The following is an 18,043-nucleotide window of genomic DNA, read 5'->3' as shown; positions in this document are numbered from 1 at the left end:
GTAAAACACATTTTCAATCTAAGAGATATGGGCCTTTACTGAGCAGCCATTCTGTACCATATTATAGATTAAATTATGTTCCCTGAGTGCATCTAGAATGATTTTTAAATAAAACGTAGAGGGTGGATACATAAGGGATCATTAGAAAGTCATCTTCCCATGGCCACTGAATTCATTCCTTTGTTCATTATAGGCTTTTAGAAAACTAATGCCTGTTCAATGTATTTTGCAAATACTATTTGCATAGACATTAGGCTTGTTGTTTCCCTTAATCTAACTAACATATTGCTCAATAAATGGCTGCACCAAATTACTATCCTGCAAGCTGGAGCTCTTTCCCTATTGCAACTCTCCTAATGCATTATGCTTTCTTCTGGTCCATAGCACTTCTTCATTGAATTAACCTCATTTACATGCACACCATCCTCGTCCCTATCTGATTTGTAGTCATGTCTCTCTCATGCTCAGCACACACATGGGCCTTTATTTTATTTACTCATCTTGCTTGATGATTACTACATCTTGTCTCCACAGACCAGACTACTTTATTTTTCCTGTGTCTCTCAGAGCCCAGTTCCAGGTCTGGGCTCAGCAGAGAGAATGGCAGCCTCTTTTCTAATGACCTCAACACTACTTGTAATTCAATTCTATTAAGGGAATGTTCCTGGGCAGGGTTAAAATTCTACATTTTTCTGATTCCCAATTCTGTTGAAAACAATAACAACAAGAAGACTGAAAAGTTACTATTTAAAGCCACTATCTAAAGTTTTTTGATAGTCAAAAGGGCCCAGTGATCCTGAGTCAAAATAATTTTCTCCAAGTTGTAACTTTAGAAAAGATCAACGAAAGTCCTAGTGATACGGGTTAAGAGTCCCCAGTAGGAGTTAGGGCCCAACATTTGTGTTCCAGCTCAGCCAATAATTACTGTGTGAATTTAAGCTAATCACTTCACTGTCCAAACTATTCCTCCATCACTACAAAAGAGATTAAACTACTGTTTACATTCATGGATATTTGGAGATGAGAGACCCCTCAGATTCTGCAGAAAACTATGGACCTTTTTCCCTGATAATGCACAAACACAAGTAAAAGCAGAATTCTGAGAGCTTCAGAGTCTCTCCAAAATCCATTCACAGATTCCCTAGAGGACTTTAAAATTATTTCTAAGGTTTAAAGTATGTAGTTTATTTTATTTTGTTTTTTTAATTTTTTTTTTTTAAAGACAGAGAGAGAGGGAGACAGAGAGAATTTTTACTTATTTATTTTTTTAAAGCTTTCGGCGGACACAACATCTTTGTTTGTATGTGGTGCTGAGGATCGAACCTGGGCCACACGCAATTTCAATAGTACAACATGTTCCCTTTGTAAATTAGTAGCATCTCAGGTCAGTGAGTTTCCAAAGATGGAAGTTCAGCTCTGACTTGAACACAGACAACGAAGAGGAGCTCAATCACAGGTTTATTGATGAGCTAACAGAATTTAGGAGCTATCGTCTTTATATTGAGCTATATCTCCCACTTCATAAATGGCATCCATCAATATAGTTTCTAATCCTCTCAGGTGTTACCTAAATTAATTTTATTTTTTTTTCCAATAGTTTAGGAATTCAAAAACCATTTGTGTACTCTTTATTTTCTCTACTAAACATTCTAGTTTCATCTCCAATTCCTTTAGAAGAGTGATTTCATAAAACTACTTTTAATCCCTTTGACTCTTCGCAATGGTCCTCTTGAAAGGCAGAGCCCAGAATGAGAAGGCAGCATGTTGGGGAAAAGGTGTGGCTGACATGGGGCTAGAGAGCAAATCCCTTTCTCAGACTGCTGACTCTGGCTTTAGAAATGCCACCAATGACACCTAAAGCCTGATCCTGGAAACAGGAAGCTTCTATATGGTCATGTTGAAACTTGGTCACCTACAACCCCCACTTATGATCAATCAAGGTTGCACTCATATTCTATTTATATTTTTAGAACCAAAAGCACCTTTCTAAAAACAAAAATCCTGATTGGTCTCTACTTAGGCCATTGTCCTACTCTTGAAAGCCATTAGAAATTCTAGATTTGTCATTCATCATGTCATCTTTTTTTTCCAATTTTTTTTTATCATCTACAAATGTAATAAACCTGTCATCTTGGGCTCCAGATTTATTGGTATAAAAAAGATTGACCTGTGGGTTGCTAAGTATTTGTTTCTGTCTACAGATTATTCAGAATTCTTCACACTGCTGCTTCACGACTTCATCTAATCTACGTTTAAGCCCCTGATTTACAAACTAGAGAAGAACATAATAAGAATTAGGTCCCACTTGGGGGCATTTATTTCTTTTCCTTTTCTTCTTTCTAAGGTCTACTTTCTTTTCCTTCACTTTTATTTTTCTCATTTCTTTGCATATTCATACAACATTTTCTGTCTTACATTTGGGCCGTTTACCTGGGCGCTCATTTGGGATGGAGAAAATAATTTCCATTGTGTTTTCTGGGATTCCTTTTGCCTCCTGCCTGTGTGCAGTCCTGGCTGAGTCTGCGCTTGCCCTGGGAGGATCTTGGTGATATGCCAAGCCACAGCCCCTGTGCACTGAAGGGTTCTCCTCATGCTTGTTGGCATTTGGCAAAGGAGGACTCTCCAAGAATTTTGTCAACACCCCCAGATCAATTTATTGTCCTCCCTCTCCAGAATTACTCAAACATCAAATGGGATTTTAAAGAAAATTGAATGCAAAATAAATGTGTTTGGGGATGTGGGGAAGGGTGAGGAGAATAATTATTAGTCCTCAGCAGACTTCACATTTTCCTTTTAGCATCTTTCATTTATAACCAAATAAATATTGATGATAGGAAAAGAAAAACACTGGTCTGAAGGCTATTTCAAAACACAAATTAACCAACTTTCTATTATCCAATTGAAAGACGGCATTATGGTAACTACTTTGGAAAACAAAGAATTTCTAGTGTTCTGCATAACATCTCTGTGATACTTGTCACCAGCTTGGGCCTCATCAAAACTTTCACCTGGAAGTAATTCATTTCACATTTGAATAAGGCTAAGGAAGGAAACTTCTAAAATATGTCCAAGTGACTCATTTTGCTTTAAAAAAATGTATGACTTTTTCATAGGACTTTGTGACCATTGTACTTAAAAAATCAATGATGTAGATCAGGATAAGCAAGTAGACCTAAACTCAAGTGTAAACAGTGGTAGGTTAGTTGGTTAATGTTTGTTAAATTAGTTGAACATTTTATTTGTGGATTTTTTTTTTGCATTTGCTCTCCTCCTTTGGACAAATCAATGCTGGCGTTTGGCCATTAACTCTCATTTAAAGGAATGTGTCTCGAATACAACTTTATTACTCTGTAGTTACCTGGCAGTTAAAAGAGATGAGCTCTGGAGTCTGTAGAACCTTTGCAAGTGTTGGGAAGCACAGTCAGCCTCAGCCCAGGAAAAAGAGTGGCAGGTGGCTGAGTAATTAATATTTCAGAAGGAGTCTTAAGATCCTCTGCATCAGGGTCAGTATTAATGCTCTAAACCCATAATAACTCTGAGTGAATGCGAGTGAACGATGGGTTAGCATCCCAAAAGCTAATAGTAAAAATTAGTGGAAGTATCCTGATATTGGAAGCTCATGACTCATTCATTCATCCACTCATCCAGTGAACATGGAGGGACTGCAATGTCAGAGCTCCTCTTAGCACCATACTACCCTTGTGACCTTGAACCGATCATATCTTCCCTAAGTTGTTGTGAGATGTAGGGATTCGTACATGGAAAACCAGTTGCCAGAGTGACTGGTCAGATGCTCCCTTTTCTTTTCCTTAGTTTTTATACCTCTTTTCCATGAAACTTATAGTACTATGAAATAACTTTCAATTCTTAATAACAAATTTATCTGCACAGTCTTGGGTCAAGAGGAATTTTGAGTGATCTGTATTTGTGGATGAAATTAAAGTATTTAAATATTATTACAACTGATCAAATATTTTTGCAAGATAATCCATGAAGTCCAAGTACATCATTCTTTGCCAGATAGTACTCTGAGGCTTGCTGTCTACAGTACGTGCAAATCCACACATTTCTTGAGCTGTTGTTTCATAGGAAGCATGAATAGTAACTTCCTTTCATTTATCAGCTCTAATTGGAGTATATTTTAGTAATACTTAGAAAAAAAACTTCTAAACCAATTTTCTAAAGTATAAAAAAGTATTGAAGTTTCCACATTAAACATCACTATATGTGTAGAGAGTGTGATGTGTTAACAGAAATAGACCAAGGAAAATGAAAGAGCAATTTTTTAGGTTGAGTGTGGAAACAAGGAAAATGAAAGAGTAATTTTTTAGATTGAGTGTAGCGGTCTTCTGATTTATACTCACAAGTTTGAATTAATTTTGAAAACTATCTAAAGATCATTATTGTGGACCTCACAAAGATATGTACCAATTGTTCCTTCCTTTCATTCACTCATTCAGGCAATAAACATTAACGAGCACCTACTGTATGGTAGGCACTGTGCCTGGGACTCCCAAGTGAAACTCCAGGTGCCTTGACATCAAAGAGTTTGCTCTAATTAGAAAGATGTGAACAGACAGAGTTTTTATAAGGTAACTGGTGCAACAGGAGGAATCCAGGATCAGTGGGGGAATATGAAAAAGAGCTACCAAGTCTGCCTGGGGAATCTGGGTAGCCTTCAGAGGAGGCACCCTGGTACTGGAAGGATGAGTGAGAGATGAATAGGTGTATGAGGAGGAAGAAGATGTTTGCCAGTGAGAACAGGATAAGCAAAACAGGGATGCCTGAGGGAGCCTGGAGTGGTCAGGAATGAGGAAGAGTAGGTTATCATTGTTAGGGCACAAATGATCATAAATGTGGGAAGAAGAGCTGGTGAAAAATGAGGCTCAAAATGTAGGGAGAGGCCAGATCATCTGAGCCTTGTATGGCAGGCCCATGTTTTTTTCCACTCTGTATGTTCAGTTATTGAAGAGTTTTGAATACAGGTGTTCTATAATCAAATGGATATGTTCAGGTTCCAAAAGAAAACTAACAATATTGTGATTGTTTTGTTGTTTACAAGTTACAGAAATGGCACACACACACCCTTTTGTTCTTAAAGAGTTTCAATAGTTCTCCTTGTAATGGAGTTTAGGGATGCCAAAAGCAATATTTGAACTAAATGATACATCAGAATTATAATAAGAGCCTGTGAGCAGATTTTTAGTTAATAGGGTTTTAATAGGCTGTGATGTAATCCCTAACAGAAAAGATTTAATTATAAAAGATAGTCTGTCTCTAATGGAAATTTGGCTGTGAGTGTTTTTATTGCTCGGTGAATTAAAAGGTTTATATAGAAGCACATTGTTGAGATTCTTGGACAAAAACACATATGCCCCAATGAAAACTTTCCACTCACTTTCTTCATCTCTTGTAGCAAAGCCATGAATCTGCCAGAAATCAATTTCACTTGCATTTTTCACCATTTTTATAATTTCAGGGGTTAAGCATCTGAAAGGCCAGAATGAATCAGCCTTCCCTGAAGAAGAAGAGGGCGTAAATGAGAGAGAGGAGCAGTGGGACCATTAATACCAGTCTGCAGCAAGAAGGCTTCCTGGGAATAACCAAACTAGGAACTTTTCTGGATATCCCATGGAACCCCACTGCTTGACTTCCGGAAGCATCCTCCAGCTCTGCACTGCAAATCTTATGATCAAATGCACCTCTTGGAAGCCCCCACAACAGAACTCTAGAACCAAGTACAAGTTGATCCATGTCACAATTAAATGATAAGCATTTATTTTACAGTGATTTTTCTTTTGAATTACGTAGAAACTTGTGAACATGTGACTGTTCTAACTTTAAAACTGCCAGAGCTTGATCCCTCATATCCCACTGATATGATTTGCATTCTAAAGTGAAATGTAAATAGCATCACTTTAAGAGTAAAAAATAAATATTAAATACACTTAGACATGAGTGTCTTGGGGATTAATTTAAAGAAGAATGTCTAATGGAATCTTTAAGATCTGCATTTATCATGTTTCTGTAAATAGAATAGAAAACTCAGTTTACTTTAAAAAGACTAAGAAATGTCAGATTTCTTGATTCAAAATACTATATCAGATACTAAATATTTCCCTTTCCAACAACACATTACTTAAAGAACCATAGAATTCTTTTTGTTTTCTAAACTGTGTGATATGTATTTCCCAGCATTTCATCTGGGTACTAAAAGAGAAAAGTGCTAAATCTATAATAAAATATGTCAAATCTCCTTTATCCCCTTTTTGACTATTACTTGAAATTTCAACCACCAATTCCCATTGCATTTAAATAAATCATTAGCATTTTATAAATCTTCTGTATCATAAAATATAAAATTCTATTAATTCTTCCATATATCCACTCATTTACTCATTAGTTCAACAATTGTTTGTTTATGAGCTTATCCCTAGGAAAGTACTCTGCTGGGAGTTATGAAAATAAAGAAAAGATAATCCCTCTTGTGTAGAACTGGCATTTGTATAAAGTAAGGTTTTATGAGACAAATGTGTACTTAATGAATACAACTTTTTATAACTCAAATTTCTGGATTTTTGAATAATTTCAATTATTCATAATTATTGGAATGTACAATTTAGGGGAATAGAGGAATGTCAGTCTGGTTCCTATAGGGATGATATTAGTGAAGTTCAAATGTTTCATGAAAGGAAGATAAGAAAAGAAATCTCAAAAATCAATAAAGAGGAAATTAAGATAGGAAGAAAAATGTGAAATCTTGATATCAAGAAGTAAAATGTTTAAGTTTGAATATGAACTTTGCAATATAATAATTAAGAAGACTTGTGAGAAACTATAACAGAATACAGCAAAAGTGGCATTTTCCTTGAAAGTATATGCAAAACTCACTGATAAGTAATAGCATGACTATGAGTGAATACTCTTTCTTTCCTTCCTTTCTCCCTTGCTCTTTCCCTTCTTCCCTCACTCTTCTCTCTCTCTCTCTCTCTCTCTCTCTCTCTCTCTTTCTCTCTCTCTCCACTCCCTCCCACTCCCACCCTTTTTTTTTTTTAAAGCCAGTTTTTCCCAAAACATTTTGGAGGTTCCTAAGCTATCTGCTATGACTGATTTCCCAAGTTTCTCTTTGCTTAAAACCTGATTAAGGTTCATATTTAAGTGATTTTGAATCATTTGGAAAACATCCTGACACTTCTTGAAAGTATTTGAGACACCCTGAAGTCAAAAACAAAACAAAAACACCCCTTTCTTTCCTTGAAGAGACACTTTTATAAATAATTTTTTTTCCAAAAGAATTTAGGCAAATAAAAAGAAACCAAAGCTTTTGCTGATTTTGTAACACCATTTGTAGAAATAAACAGCTTGACTTCTGGACCCTTCTATTCTGTTCTCCATTCTCCAGACATAAAGAAATAAAAATTAAGAGCATAAGTTTTTCTTGGGAAATGTTGGTTTCTTCTATTCTGTTCCCCACTCTCAAAGCATAAAAGGATCACAATTGAAAGCATAAGTTTTCCTTGGGAAATATGTTGATTTTCTCAGAAATGGAAGGAAACAGCTCACATAATGGATTTTTAGTTTCCTTTCCACACAATTATAATTTACAATACCTCTTTTTGTTTTTCAAGAAGACAACGTGTGGCTTCAGTTTGGCTGATGGGTGAAGGAATTTTCTGACGAAAACAAAATGAAAGTTTTGTATTTCCAAGACTGCATTTATAATATAAAATGGTTAGTAGGTAGGCTTTGAGTCACTTTGACTTGAATTAAAATTCATCCTTCATCAGATTTTTGACTGAGTTTCCTCATTTGTAAAATAGGTAGTCATGCCTATCCTACATGTCCTTAGGAGACTTAAGAGAGAAGATTACAAGATGCCTAGCCCAGCTTAGTGAGCATTTAATAATTGGCATCTATTGTTACTATTGTTATTATCAGAGTTAGAAAGGCCTGGGAGAACATCGGTCCAATCCTGCCTAATGCCTGATCCTTCTCAGCATTATGGAGATCTCTACACTTACTCTTTGCAACCTAAGAGCTCTAGTTATTCTTCTCTGTGTTAAACTCTCTTTCTCCTACATCCTCATCTCTTCCTTCTCCACCGTCTTACCTCTGAAGACACCAGAATTCTGTCAACTCCTTTCCTACATATCCACCTTTCAGGTATTGAGAAATGCTCTGATGTCATTGTCTAAATGGTCTCATTTATTCCATAAATCTCATCACGTCCTCTGAAACTTTCTCTGCATCCTGGCCACCTACTTTTGGGTTCTCTTCAATTGCTTATATTGAATGTAAGAGAGGTTTTGTCAGGTGTATATGTTACAGATTATTCTTTTTTATCCTCCTAAACGTGGGCAAAGAATGTGATAGGGCAGGGCAGGGCAGGGCAGGAATTTCAGCCAAAGTTTATTCTATTGGACAATAGAATTGTAACCCGTTTTTCTTCTGAGAGTTGTCCAAAATAAGGGTCTTTATTAAAAACAGAAATCTCACACAAATATCTGTTCTTAAGCAAATTTTTACTATTCACTTTTAATTTTAATATTTGTCATTGATTTCTACATTGTGAAAAATAAGATGATTTAGGTTAACCAAGAACAAATTATTTTTATTTTTGTAATAATACATTTTGTTAAAATATGTATAAAAGTACAGAGCCAACAAATTCAAAACTATGATTTTGTATCTATTATTGTTTAGGATGGGGGTAAGTTTAAAGTGTGAATATATTTTAAACCATTAAAAAATATAATTACTATAGTAGAGGAAGTATCTCCAAATCACAAATGTAATATACAATGAAATGACCTTTTTGGAAGCATTGGTTTTGTATGTTATCACAGCAAACAACTAAATTGTTAAGTATTACGGAATTCATTTAATTGCATTGTGGGTTTATGAATTCACAAATAAACCATGCATATTGCATTAATTTAAAAAGTCTTTATATGTTTTTCATTAACAATGAATAGCAAACAGTTTAAGAGCAGAATGCATAATAAAAGAAGTATGTCTACTTACATGAAGTGCTTAGGCCAACATGCAGTTTTGAGTATTTGGTTTCTCAGAATAAAGGGAATATGGGATAAAATGGCTTTATATATTAACTCCAAAAGGACAATCCTCAAAACCTCAGCAGGCACATTAATTAGTAAATATGTTGCTGAAATATGAAATTTGTTAAAGAAATTAAATTACTTTCATAATATCATAAGAACCAAGTATCAGAGAAAAAGCTAAAGCTTTTATCCTAAAGGAAAATGCTGGGGGATGGACTTTATTTTTAAATGACATTCTAAGTAATTAAAGTGATAAGATTTGCAATCAACCATCGTAATTTAGTGAGCAATGAGGGTAAAGTTCCTACTTTGCAAACTTGTGTAAATTTAATGAAATCATCTACAGGTGGCAAAAGTGCCTGACTTGGTTTTATAAAGAGTCTATGCTCTATTTAACTGTAGATCTTGCCTTCATCTTCATTGTGTGGACACTGGAGCTGCCCCCTCTCCCATTATATTTAACCATCTATATTGTTTACAACCATCTAGATGGTTAAATATAACCATGCAGACCATGGTGACTTGGTCTATAATGGGAAGATGAATGAGAGAGAGGTAGGTAGAGGAGCAAACAGAAATTTGAAGACTTCAAGAAAAAAAATCTGAATTTAGTAGATAAAAATGATATTAAACTCATCCTGATTTTTATTTCTTACTGTTCTAATGCTACTTCATATCCATTGACCCACCTCTTTTCTGACTTTGGTTGACAATGAGGCTAGTTTGAGGGAACAAGCATAGCAAATCCTAGGAATCTATGACATTGCCATATTAGAATTCTGAAAGTACCAGCATAGCAGGGAATATTCAGCAAATGGCTTTTCAGGTGTTAACTTATAAAGGCAGACAGCTGTCAAAGGCCACCTGAAGTATATTGAAACAAACAGAAGTTTTACAGAGTACATTAACTTGCTTTGTTTTTCAGAAATGAGACCAATCTGGAAGCACTAGAATTTCCTACACTGGAAAACATCCCTGAGTCCTGCTACACATCCTATATTATAAAGGTGGAAAAATTGAGGTCTAGAGAAATTTTCCATAGATATATACACCATAAAAGTTCAAAATTGTGTCAGGTAAGCATTCACAGCAAATAATATAAAAATCAGTAAACAATGACTCCAAGGTTTGTTTCTGCCATGCAATAAAATATCTAGGACTGAAACAGTGGTGCAACTGGCAATTCTCATTTTCTTTAACACTCTCAGAGTTGTAAACTCATCATCCCAAGAGATGGAACATCCCATCAGTCTGTTCCAAGAGGAGAGAATAGAACAGAAAGAGAGATAATCCATACCAAAGAAGCAAAATTTTGTCCAAACCCTCCACTAATGTGTCATGGGCCAGAACAATTACAAGGCCACACCCTTATGCAAAGAAGCTTGGAAAATAGTTTTAATCCAGTATTTTTGCCACATCTCAACTTTGTCACATTTCACCATGGAAGTTAGCTTGGATATCAGTAGAACAGCCAGCAGTAATTAATTTGCAAATGAATGGAATTTTTCTTTTGGTACCATGGATTTAACCCAGGGGTGTTTGACCACTGAGTCACATCCCCAGCCATTTTTATTTTTTATTTTGAGACAGGGTCTTGCTAAGTTGTTGTGGCTGGCCTTGAACTTATGATCTGAGGCAGAGATCCTAGTCACTGGGATTATAGTTGTATGCCACCATGTACCACTTAGATTATTACTTCTTCTTCTTCTTTTAATTTTTTTTTTTTTTTTAGTTGTAGATGGAAACAATATCTTTATTTTTTTATGTGGTGCTGAGGATTGAACCTAGTGCTTCACATTTGCAAGGCAAGTGCTCTGCCACCCCTGAGCTATAGGCCCAGCCCTTGCCTATTACTTCTTAATTAGCCTATTGTTAATTAGTCTATTACTGTTTTTCATATAATTATTTTGTATAGTTTTCAAAAATTTATTCTATAAACAAGAGACAAAAATTCTAGTTCATTATTCAGTAAATGTATGTGAATATTTGTGGCATTCTAGATATTGAGTGCTGGGAACACAGGTTAATAATCTAGGTAGCTAGTTTTCTTAAATCTCTAGGTATATATTCTAGTGTTCTGAAGATAGTTAATACATACATAAATTAATAATTAAAAGACATCATTTCAGACAATGATAGATTCCTGGAAAAAATTAAAACAAGGTGATATGAAACTCTGGAAGTTAATTTTCTGGTTAGTATAATAAAGAATGGTGACCAGATGATCATGTGAGGGCCCTTTTGACTCTAAGACACATATTTCTTACCTTTACCTCTCTTTCTGGAACTGCAGGCAAGCAGCAATGGAGAAGAAAAGAGATGGGGCTAGACAGAAAGCAACAGTATTAGGGATAGACGGAATCAGAGGAGAAAGGGACATCATTTTATGACAGGCAATGGAAAAAATTGTTGAGTTAGAAGGGTATAAGTGCACACATATGTGTGAATATGTGTGCAATAGAGTAAGCATTGAAACCAATTGTTTTCTTTTAAAACTCCCCCTTAGAAAATTACCTTAAAATGGTAATTATTTTTTTGTTTGTTTGTTTGCTTGTTTCCTGCCCCCCTCCCAAGACTGAAAAGTTCTTGCAGGAAAAATTTCCTCCTACAAATCACCAATTTACCCTAGTATGCAAACTGTTTTGCTGTTAGTACAGCATACCAGATTTTTCCCTTTACAGAGATTTATGTGATGTAGAATTAATTCTCTGGAACATTTCCATTGTGTTCTGCAGTAGTTATCTTTTATTTTTCCTCCAGGTGCAAAAAATAGTTGATAACAACCAGAAGTGGACTTGTCAGTGCTGTGCTCCTAGTTGAACTTGGAAAAATACTAAGGCAAACCAAACACCACCAGCCCCAGCTCCAGCTCTGCATGCTGTGCTATTGTGCCATTGGCTTTTTACTGGATTGCCTTCTGAAGCACATTAGATATTTTATACATAAATATTGGCATGTTTTTCAGAAACTGTTCCCTTATTTTACATTTTTCTAATTATTTATACTATACTATTTGTAGAGTTCCTCCCTTTCTATTTCTCCTAACAACTTAACAGAAGACATTGAATTTGGGGAAGTGATTCATTTTTAGTTTTTCTTGTTCTGGAATCTGAGCCTTCTCTTATAATGGGGAGGCTTTCAAACACAATTCCCTTGTTTCTTTTTCAAATTCCACTGTGTTTATTTATTCCTTTGTTTCTTTTACAAATTCCATTGGTCTTGATTCAATTTAGTTTCACAGATCTTTTCTGGTAGTCTACCTGCCAAGCACTGATTTAAGCATTGAAGTTATAAAAAACTAGTGTTGTTATTGCCATTCTGCTAGAAAACATTTGGTAATTATTTTACGAAGGAGACCCTCAGGGGTATACAAAATTACATACAAGAGGAAGTGAGGGGAAAGGAGGGAAAATATAAGGGGGAGAAATGAATTACAGTACAGGGGGTAGAGAGAGAAGAGGGGAGGGGAGGGGGGAGGGGGGATAGTAGAGGATAGGAAAGGCAGCAGAATACAACAGACTCCAGAATGGCAATATGTAAATCAATGGTTGTGCAACTGAAGTGATTCTGCAATCTGTATATGGGGTAAAAATGGGAGTTCATATCCCACTTGAATCAAAGTGTGAAATATGATATATCAAGAACTATGTAATGTTTTGAACAACCTACAATAAAAATTAATTAAAAAAAAATAAATAAAGTGGTTTTACCTGTTTCTCAGTTAGTAAGCACATTAACGATGTATGACAGGTAGGATTCATGATATAAACAATGAAACTGAAATCCGAAGACAACGAGTGTCCTTACATGAACCCATAATTCCACAAATCCTTCCACTAGCTCATGCCCTGTTTGTGAAGTTGTGATTGTTTTTAGGATTAAATATATCACCCTTTTTAGTAGCCACAGACTTCTGTGTGCCCCACAGTGTTTTACAGAATGACTTAGAAAAAAAATCTCCTACATTTCAGACATAAAGCATATATAGAGATAATTTTGCTAGTGAGACTAAGGTGGGAAGAAGAATTAGAGTTCTATCTAAATTTTGACACTGACTTTAAAACCAAGATGATCCAAGACAAATAAAAGTAGTAAATTTGAAACTCTCTTTAAAGTATTTGGCTCATTTAAAAATATTTTGTATGTTTAAATCTCATTTTTAAATAACCTTTAGTAGCTAAAATAAAGGAAAGAATTGATGAGTTTATAACAAGAACAAGGCATGAATTCAAAATAAAATCGAGAACAATTTTATGAATTGCTTTTTAAAAAAATTAGTATCATTTTCCTGCATTGCCCCCGGATTTAAGGAATGATAGGTTCCACTTAAAGCTTGTTTTAGTCAGCTTTTTCACTGCTGTGACTAAAAGACCTGATAAGAACAATTTTAGAGGAAGAACGTTTATTTGGGGGTTCAGATTTCTGAGGTCTCAGTCCATAGACAGCCACCTTCATTCCTTGGGACTCAAGGTGAGGCAGAACATTACGGTGGAAGAGTGTGGTGGAGGGAAGCAACTCACATGATGGTCAGAAAGCTGAGAAAGATTCCACTTGTCATATACTATATATATATATATATATCCCAAAGGAATGCCCCCAACAACACACCTCCTACAGCCACATCCTACTTGCCTTCTGTTACCACTCAGTTAATCCCATAATAATCCACTGATTGGGTTAAGACTCTTATAACCCAAACATTTCTCCTCTAAACCTTCTTGCATTGTCTCACACAGGAGCATTTGGGGGACATTTCACATCCAAACCATACATTGCTCCATAGGTAGGATTAAAAAAAAATAGAAAAGATAGGTAGAAAGGAGAACAAAGGAAGGAAAAGGAGACTAGAACTTTATTTTAAATAAAGACTTTGTGCAGTTCCTCAGACCCTCACTTCCCTGGCCAGGGGTCTCTCTTTCTGGCCTGTCACTCAGAAATTCCTAGGAAATCTATGAATCTTCATTCATAATCTAAGTTATTGGAAATTCACCAACTTGTTAAAATGGCTCTATGCATTGTTAACCCATGAATGCATGTATTTTTAGAATAGATTGAGCAATGGAGATATAAAACCTATAATAGAGGGTACTTTTCAATATTGTCTATTGATCAGACAGTAGAGAAGACCTCAGTCAAAGGATCCTGAGAACTGCAAGACCGTGGAAAACCATCTCATTATCAGAGACTGATGTCATCTCACCTCCTTTCCCTTGCCCATTCTTCACCAAGTTTCCTTAAAAATAATAATTTTTTAAAAAAAGAGCCTGAGAATCCTAGAGATTCTCACTCTCATAGCCTGCATTCTCCCTTGAATGTGGATTTCTTGCTTTTCAATGTAAATCTCTGTGCATCAATATCTGACACATGCTGAAATTCTTTACAATCACATATGTCAAGGACCCAAGCTCCCCCTCTCTGGGGGGTTTCAAAATACCATTTTTTTCTCAAAGGTAGCAAAGTTACAACATGGCTTCATTTGAATGAAAAATACGGAATAATAAGAATTTTTTTTTAAAAATGAGTGGCTCACACACACAGGGTTGAACATTGCTTTAATCATTATGGGAGCATATCTTTTCTTTCTTCTTTATCATTTAAAGAAACATTTTTCAAGGCATTGTATCAGTTAAGTGGGTTTCCCATTACATTTTCCCTGCAGGATAAATTCTGTAGATGTGTTTCCCTAATCATACTAATTATGTTGCCATATGTTGCTCTCTTCTTTCTTGTTTTGCCCTAATGGGACATAGATTTCTTATTTTGAATTTGTCACTTTTTTGTTACATTTTTCATGTGTTTTCAGCAACATATAGGAACTTTGTTTTTGAGAACATTCAGTCTAAAAATTAAAACTTGACATGAAGTTTGATTATGAGTAAAATAGGAATTATGCTACCAAATGAATATATGTTTATGACACTGAGCTTGAGCCACACAATTTCATTTTTTTTTTTGCATAAACTGAGTTTATGGAATTAGTTAATATCCAAATTAAAATTTAAAAGTAAGGTCTACTGTATTGGCAAAAAGTATTAGAAATTAAACATTTTCATTTTAAACTACCCAAACCACATCTGTATAAACTAATTTAAAGTAGTAGTTCAGGGAAAATATAGTTGTCAAAATCAATCTCCCTATTTTCTTTCATGTGTAATATGGAGTTAATAATTTTTCTATTTGTGTGTGTGTGTCTGTGTGCGTGTGTGTGTGGGGTGTGTATATATATATATGTGTGTGTGTGTGTGTGTGTGTGTGTGTGTGTGTGTATATAATGTTTTACTACATTGAAATAAAAAGAAACCTTTTAAAGTAAAAAAAAAAAAAAGTAAAAAAAAATTAACCTGTTTGCCATTAAACACATAAATACTTCCCAACGTTTTTTCCATATACCCTTCTGTTAAGCAGGTGAAAGTGAAGGGAAACAGAATGTCGGCAGGTGAGGCCTGCTGAGGCCCCTTGCTGTCCCTGGCCACTAACTGGCTCTTAGTAGATTCTGGCCCACTGCTGCCATGTCATCTCCATGCCAATGCATCTTTTGTACCATGGCTATCTCTAGCAGCCCTTTTCTTTCTGGTGGGTTTGGAGATTGGTTCTAGGTTGCATCTGAGTTACCACATATGGTGGAAGTGACTATTCCTCTCACAGGGCAATTTCCACATTCAGAAAAGCCCTCTCTTGTTTTTTTGTTTCCTCCAAAAATGTTTTTATTGCTAGTTAACGGAGAGTCTGAAATTGCAGGCGTGGGGGAATCTTACTGGAGGGTGTGCAAGCAGCTTTCTTTTCTGAGAAAATGCTTTTGTTTCCTGTTAGTGTGGCTGATTATTCAGTTGTGGGCTGTATTTAATAACCTATCCAGAAAGGCTAAAATTATTGTTATTTTATCTTTATGCTGATATTTTTCTCTTTAATGTTTGCATTAAAATTTTTCTCTAGATTGTCTACTTGATATATTAGCCAATAATTGATAAATGTATTTTGTCTTATCTACTTATTTATCAAACATATACATTAATCTATATCTCAATCCCCAAACATTTTATCATCTGTATGTATACTTACATAGGTAATTGTGCTTTTCTTCTCAAGCAAGGGCATAAATGCTGAAGTTAATGACAATAAGCTCTCCACTTTGGAAGGTCTGGCCCATTCCTTGCATAGAGCAAGCTCCCCATCAAGTGGACTTCTAGAATATTGCTACTAAAGAAAGAGCTGCACTGTATTCTTGAAAACGTAAACATTAATTAATTTTAAATGAAGGGCTGGAACTCCTGGTAGGTTCTTGTTTTCATAGCTTGTATCATTTATTGTTTTTCTACATATCATTTAATCATCCCAACAATCCTATAAGATAGGCACTTACTGTCTCCATTCCATAGATGAGAAAATTAAGGCTTGTCCAGACTACAGAGCTTGCAAATGATAAAGTCCAGAATTGAAATGAGGGTCAAATTCTGTGCTTAGGTAAGATGTTTTCTGCTTCTGCTCTTTCATATGAAATTCAACAATAAACAACAGCCATCTGGTCAAATACAAAAAGATAATACCCTGTCTCAAAATAATAATCAAAAAGGGCTGGGGATGTGGCTCAGTGATTAAATGCTCTTGGGTTCAATCCCTTACCCCACCCCGCAAAAAAGATGATATTAATTTGTGTTTGCTAGGGGCCAACAAAGTGTCAAGAACTGTCTAGACCCTTTAAACATTCTTCATGATTATTTTACCTTTTAATGAATTCATGACTAGAGGTTAGAAAATTTCAACAGCTACCAACCACCAAGAATTAAAGTCCTTCTTGTTCCAAATCCCACATGGTTCCCTGCAGGGACGTGCGACTAACTCAATCAGGGTCACTCCAATGAATGGGGCTGACTAAATAAAGACACAGACACAGAAAGTACCTTTTCTTTGGGTTCAGTGACCACTCCTCAGGCACAGCTCCCATAAGCAGGGCAAGGCAGGCAAGAAAGAGGGAGGAGCAGGCCTGCCACCTGGGTTTTGTTAATGGGGGGAGCTAATCCACGGAACATTCTATACAATAAAGGGTAGAATGGTAGGATTACAACAAATAAGTGGGTGTAATTCAACCCTATCAGATGACACCCACCCCTGGAGCTGCACCTTTCTTTTCCAAGTGGAGGTAAGGTCCAATTGCATTGCAATGGGTGCAATACCAGTTCAGGACCTCTTTACTCCGGACTTAAAGGTGTGTACTTAGCTTCTGTCAGAGTGACTCCAGACAGTTCCCATTAATAATAATTGAGGGTACAGGAAATCACGGAGGAAATGTGAGCTTTTTCCTTTAGCAAAGTTGATAGGATGCACAGCAGTGAATAGATCTGCAACAGCAGACCCAGCTCCCCAAGGGTAGAGATAAGAGACAGATGGAGAGATCGTAATGTTTTTTTCCCCATAAAATTCATGTTTGCTTTTAGTGTGCTATTAAGAATTAATTATGAATTGATGCACTCCTCATTTGTCTGAGAAAAACACAAGTGGCTTTTTAGGATTCTGTAGATCTTAAGTGCTTCAAAAGTGAGTCTTGTTTTGATTGAATGAACTGGTGATATTATCTGAAAAGAATCAACAATCATAAAACCGTCAGGATAAACAGGAATAAATTACCTTCATTCATTTGTTCACATTCATTTATACAACAAATATTTACCAAACACCTACCATGTGTAAGGCTCATCATTTCTTTTCCTTCAAATCTAGCAGCTTGTGTCTGATGCAGAAAACTAGTTTTCTTACATGGATGCAGGAATGACAAAGAAGAGGGATTAGGGGTCTGACTGGGTAATGAAGTAAGCTTTATGGAAGAGCTGCATATGTGGATCCTTGCAGGAAGGAGGGAGAATGATAGATGGGGGAAAAAAAATAGAAGACCCAGGCAAGGGAGGCATTGCATGCAAATGCCTGGCAGAAATACAGAATGGTAATGAAGATTGTGGCTAAAGAGGTAGTCTGGAGGTAGACAGTGA

The 18,043-nt window shown here is 35.8% G+C and overlaps 2 protein-coding genes across 5 annotated transcripts in view; one reads left to right on the top strand and one right to left on the bottom strand.

Moving 5' to 3' along the window:
- Positions 1-5,568, top strand: part of Ppp1r1c (protein phosphatase 1 regulatory inhibitor subunit 1C) — a 123,773-nt gene extending 118,205 nt beyond the window's left edge. For all 4 annotated transcript variants that reach the window (XM_076865517.1, XM_076865516.1, XM_076865515.1 and 1 more), the window contains one exon: positions 5,480-5,568. In XM_076865517.1, the coding sequence (XP_076721632.1) occupies positions 5,480-5,568 (89 nt within the window). The remainder of the gene's footprint in view (positions 1-5,479) is intronic.
- Positions 1-18,043, bottom strand: part of Pde1a (phosphodiesterase 1A) — a 385,391-nt gene that overhangs the window by 115,867 nt on the left and 251,481 nt on the right. The window lies entirely within an intron of this gene.

Source organism: Callospermophilus lateralis, chromosome 9, assembly GCF_048772815.1.
Source record: "Callospermophilus lateralis isolate mCalLat2 chromosome 9, mCalLat2.hap1, whole genome shotgun sequence".
NCBI classification, from domain to species: domain Eukaryota; kingdom Metazoa; phylum Chordata; class Mammalia; order Rodentia; family Sciuridae; genus Callospermophilus; species Callospermophilus lateralis.
Note: the sequence above shows the minus strand (reverse complement) of the source record. Positions and strands in the feature narration are given on the sequence as shown.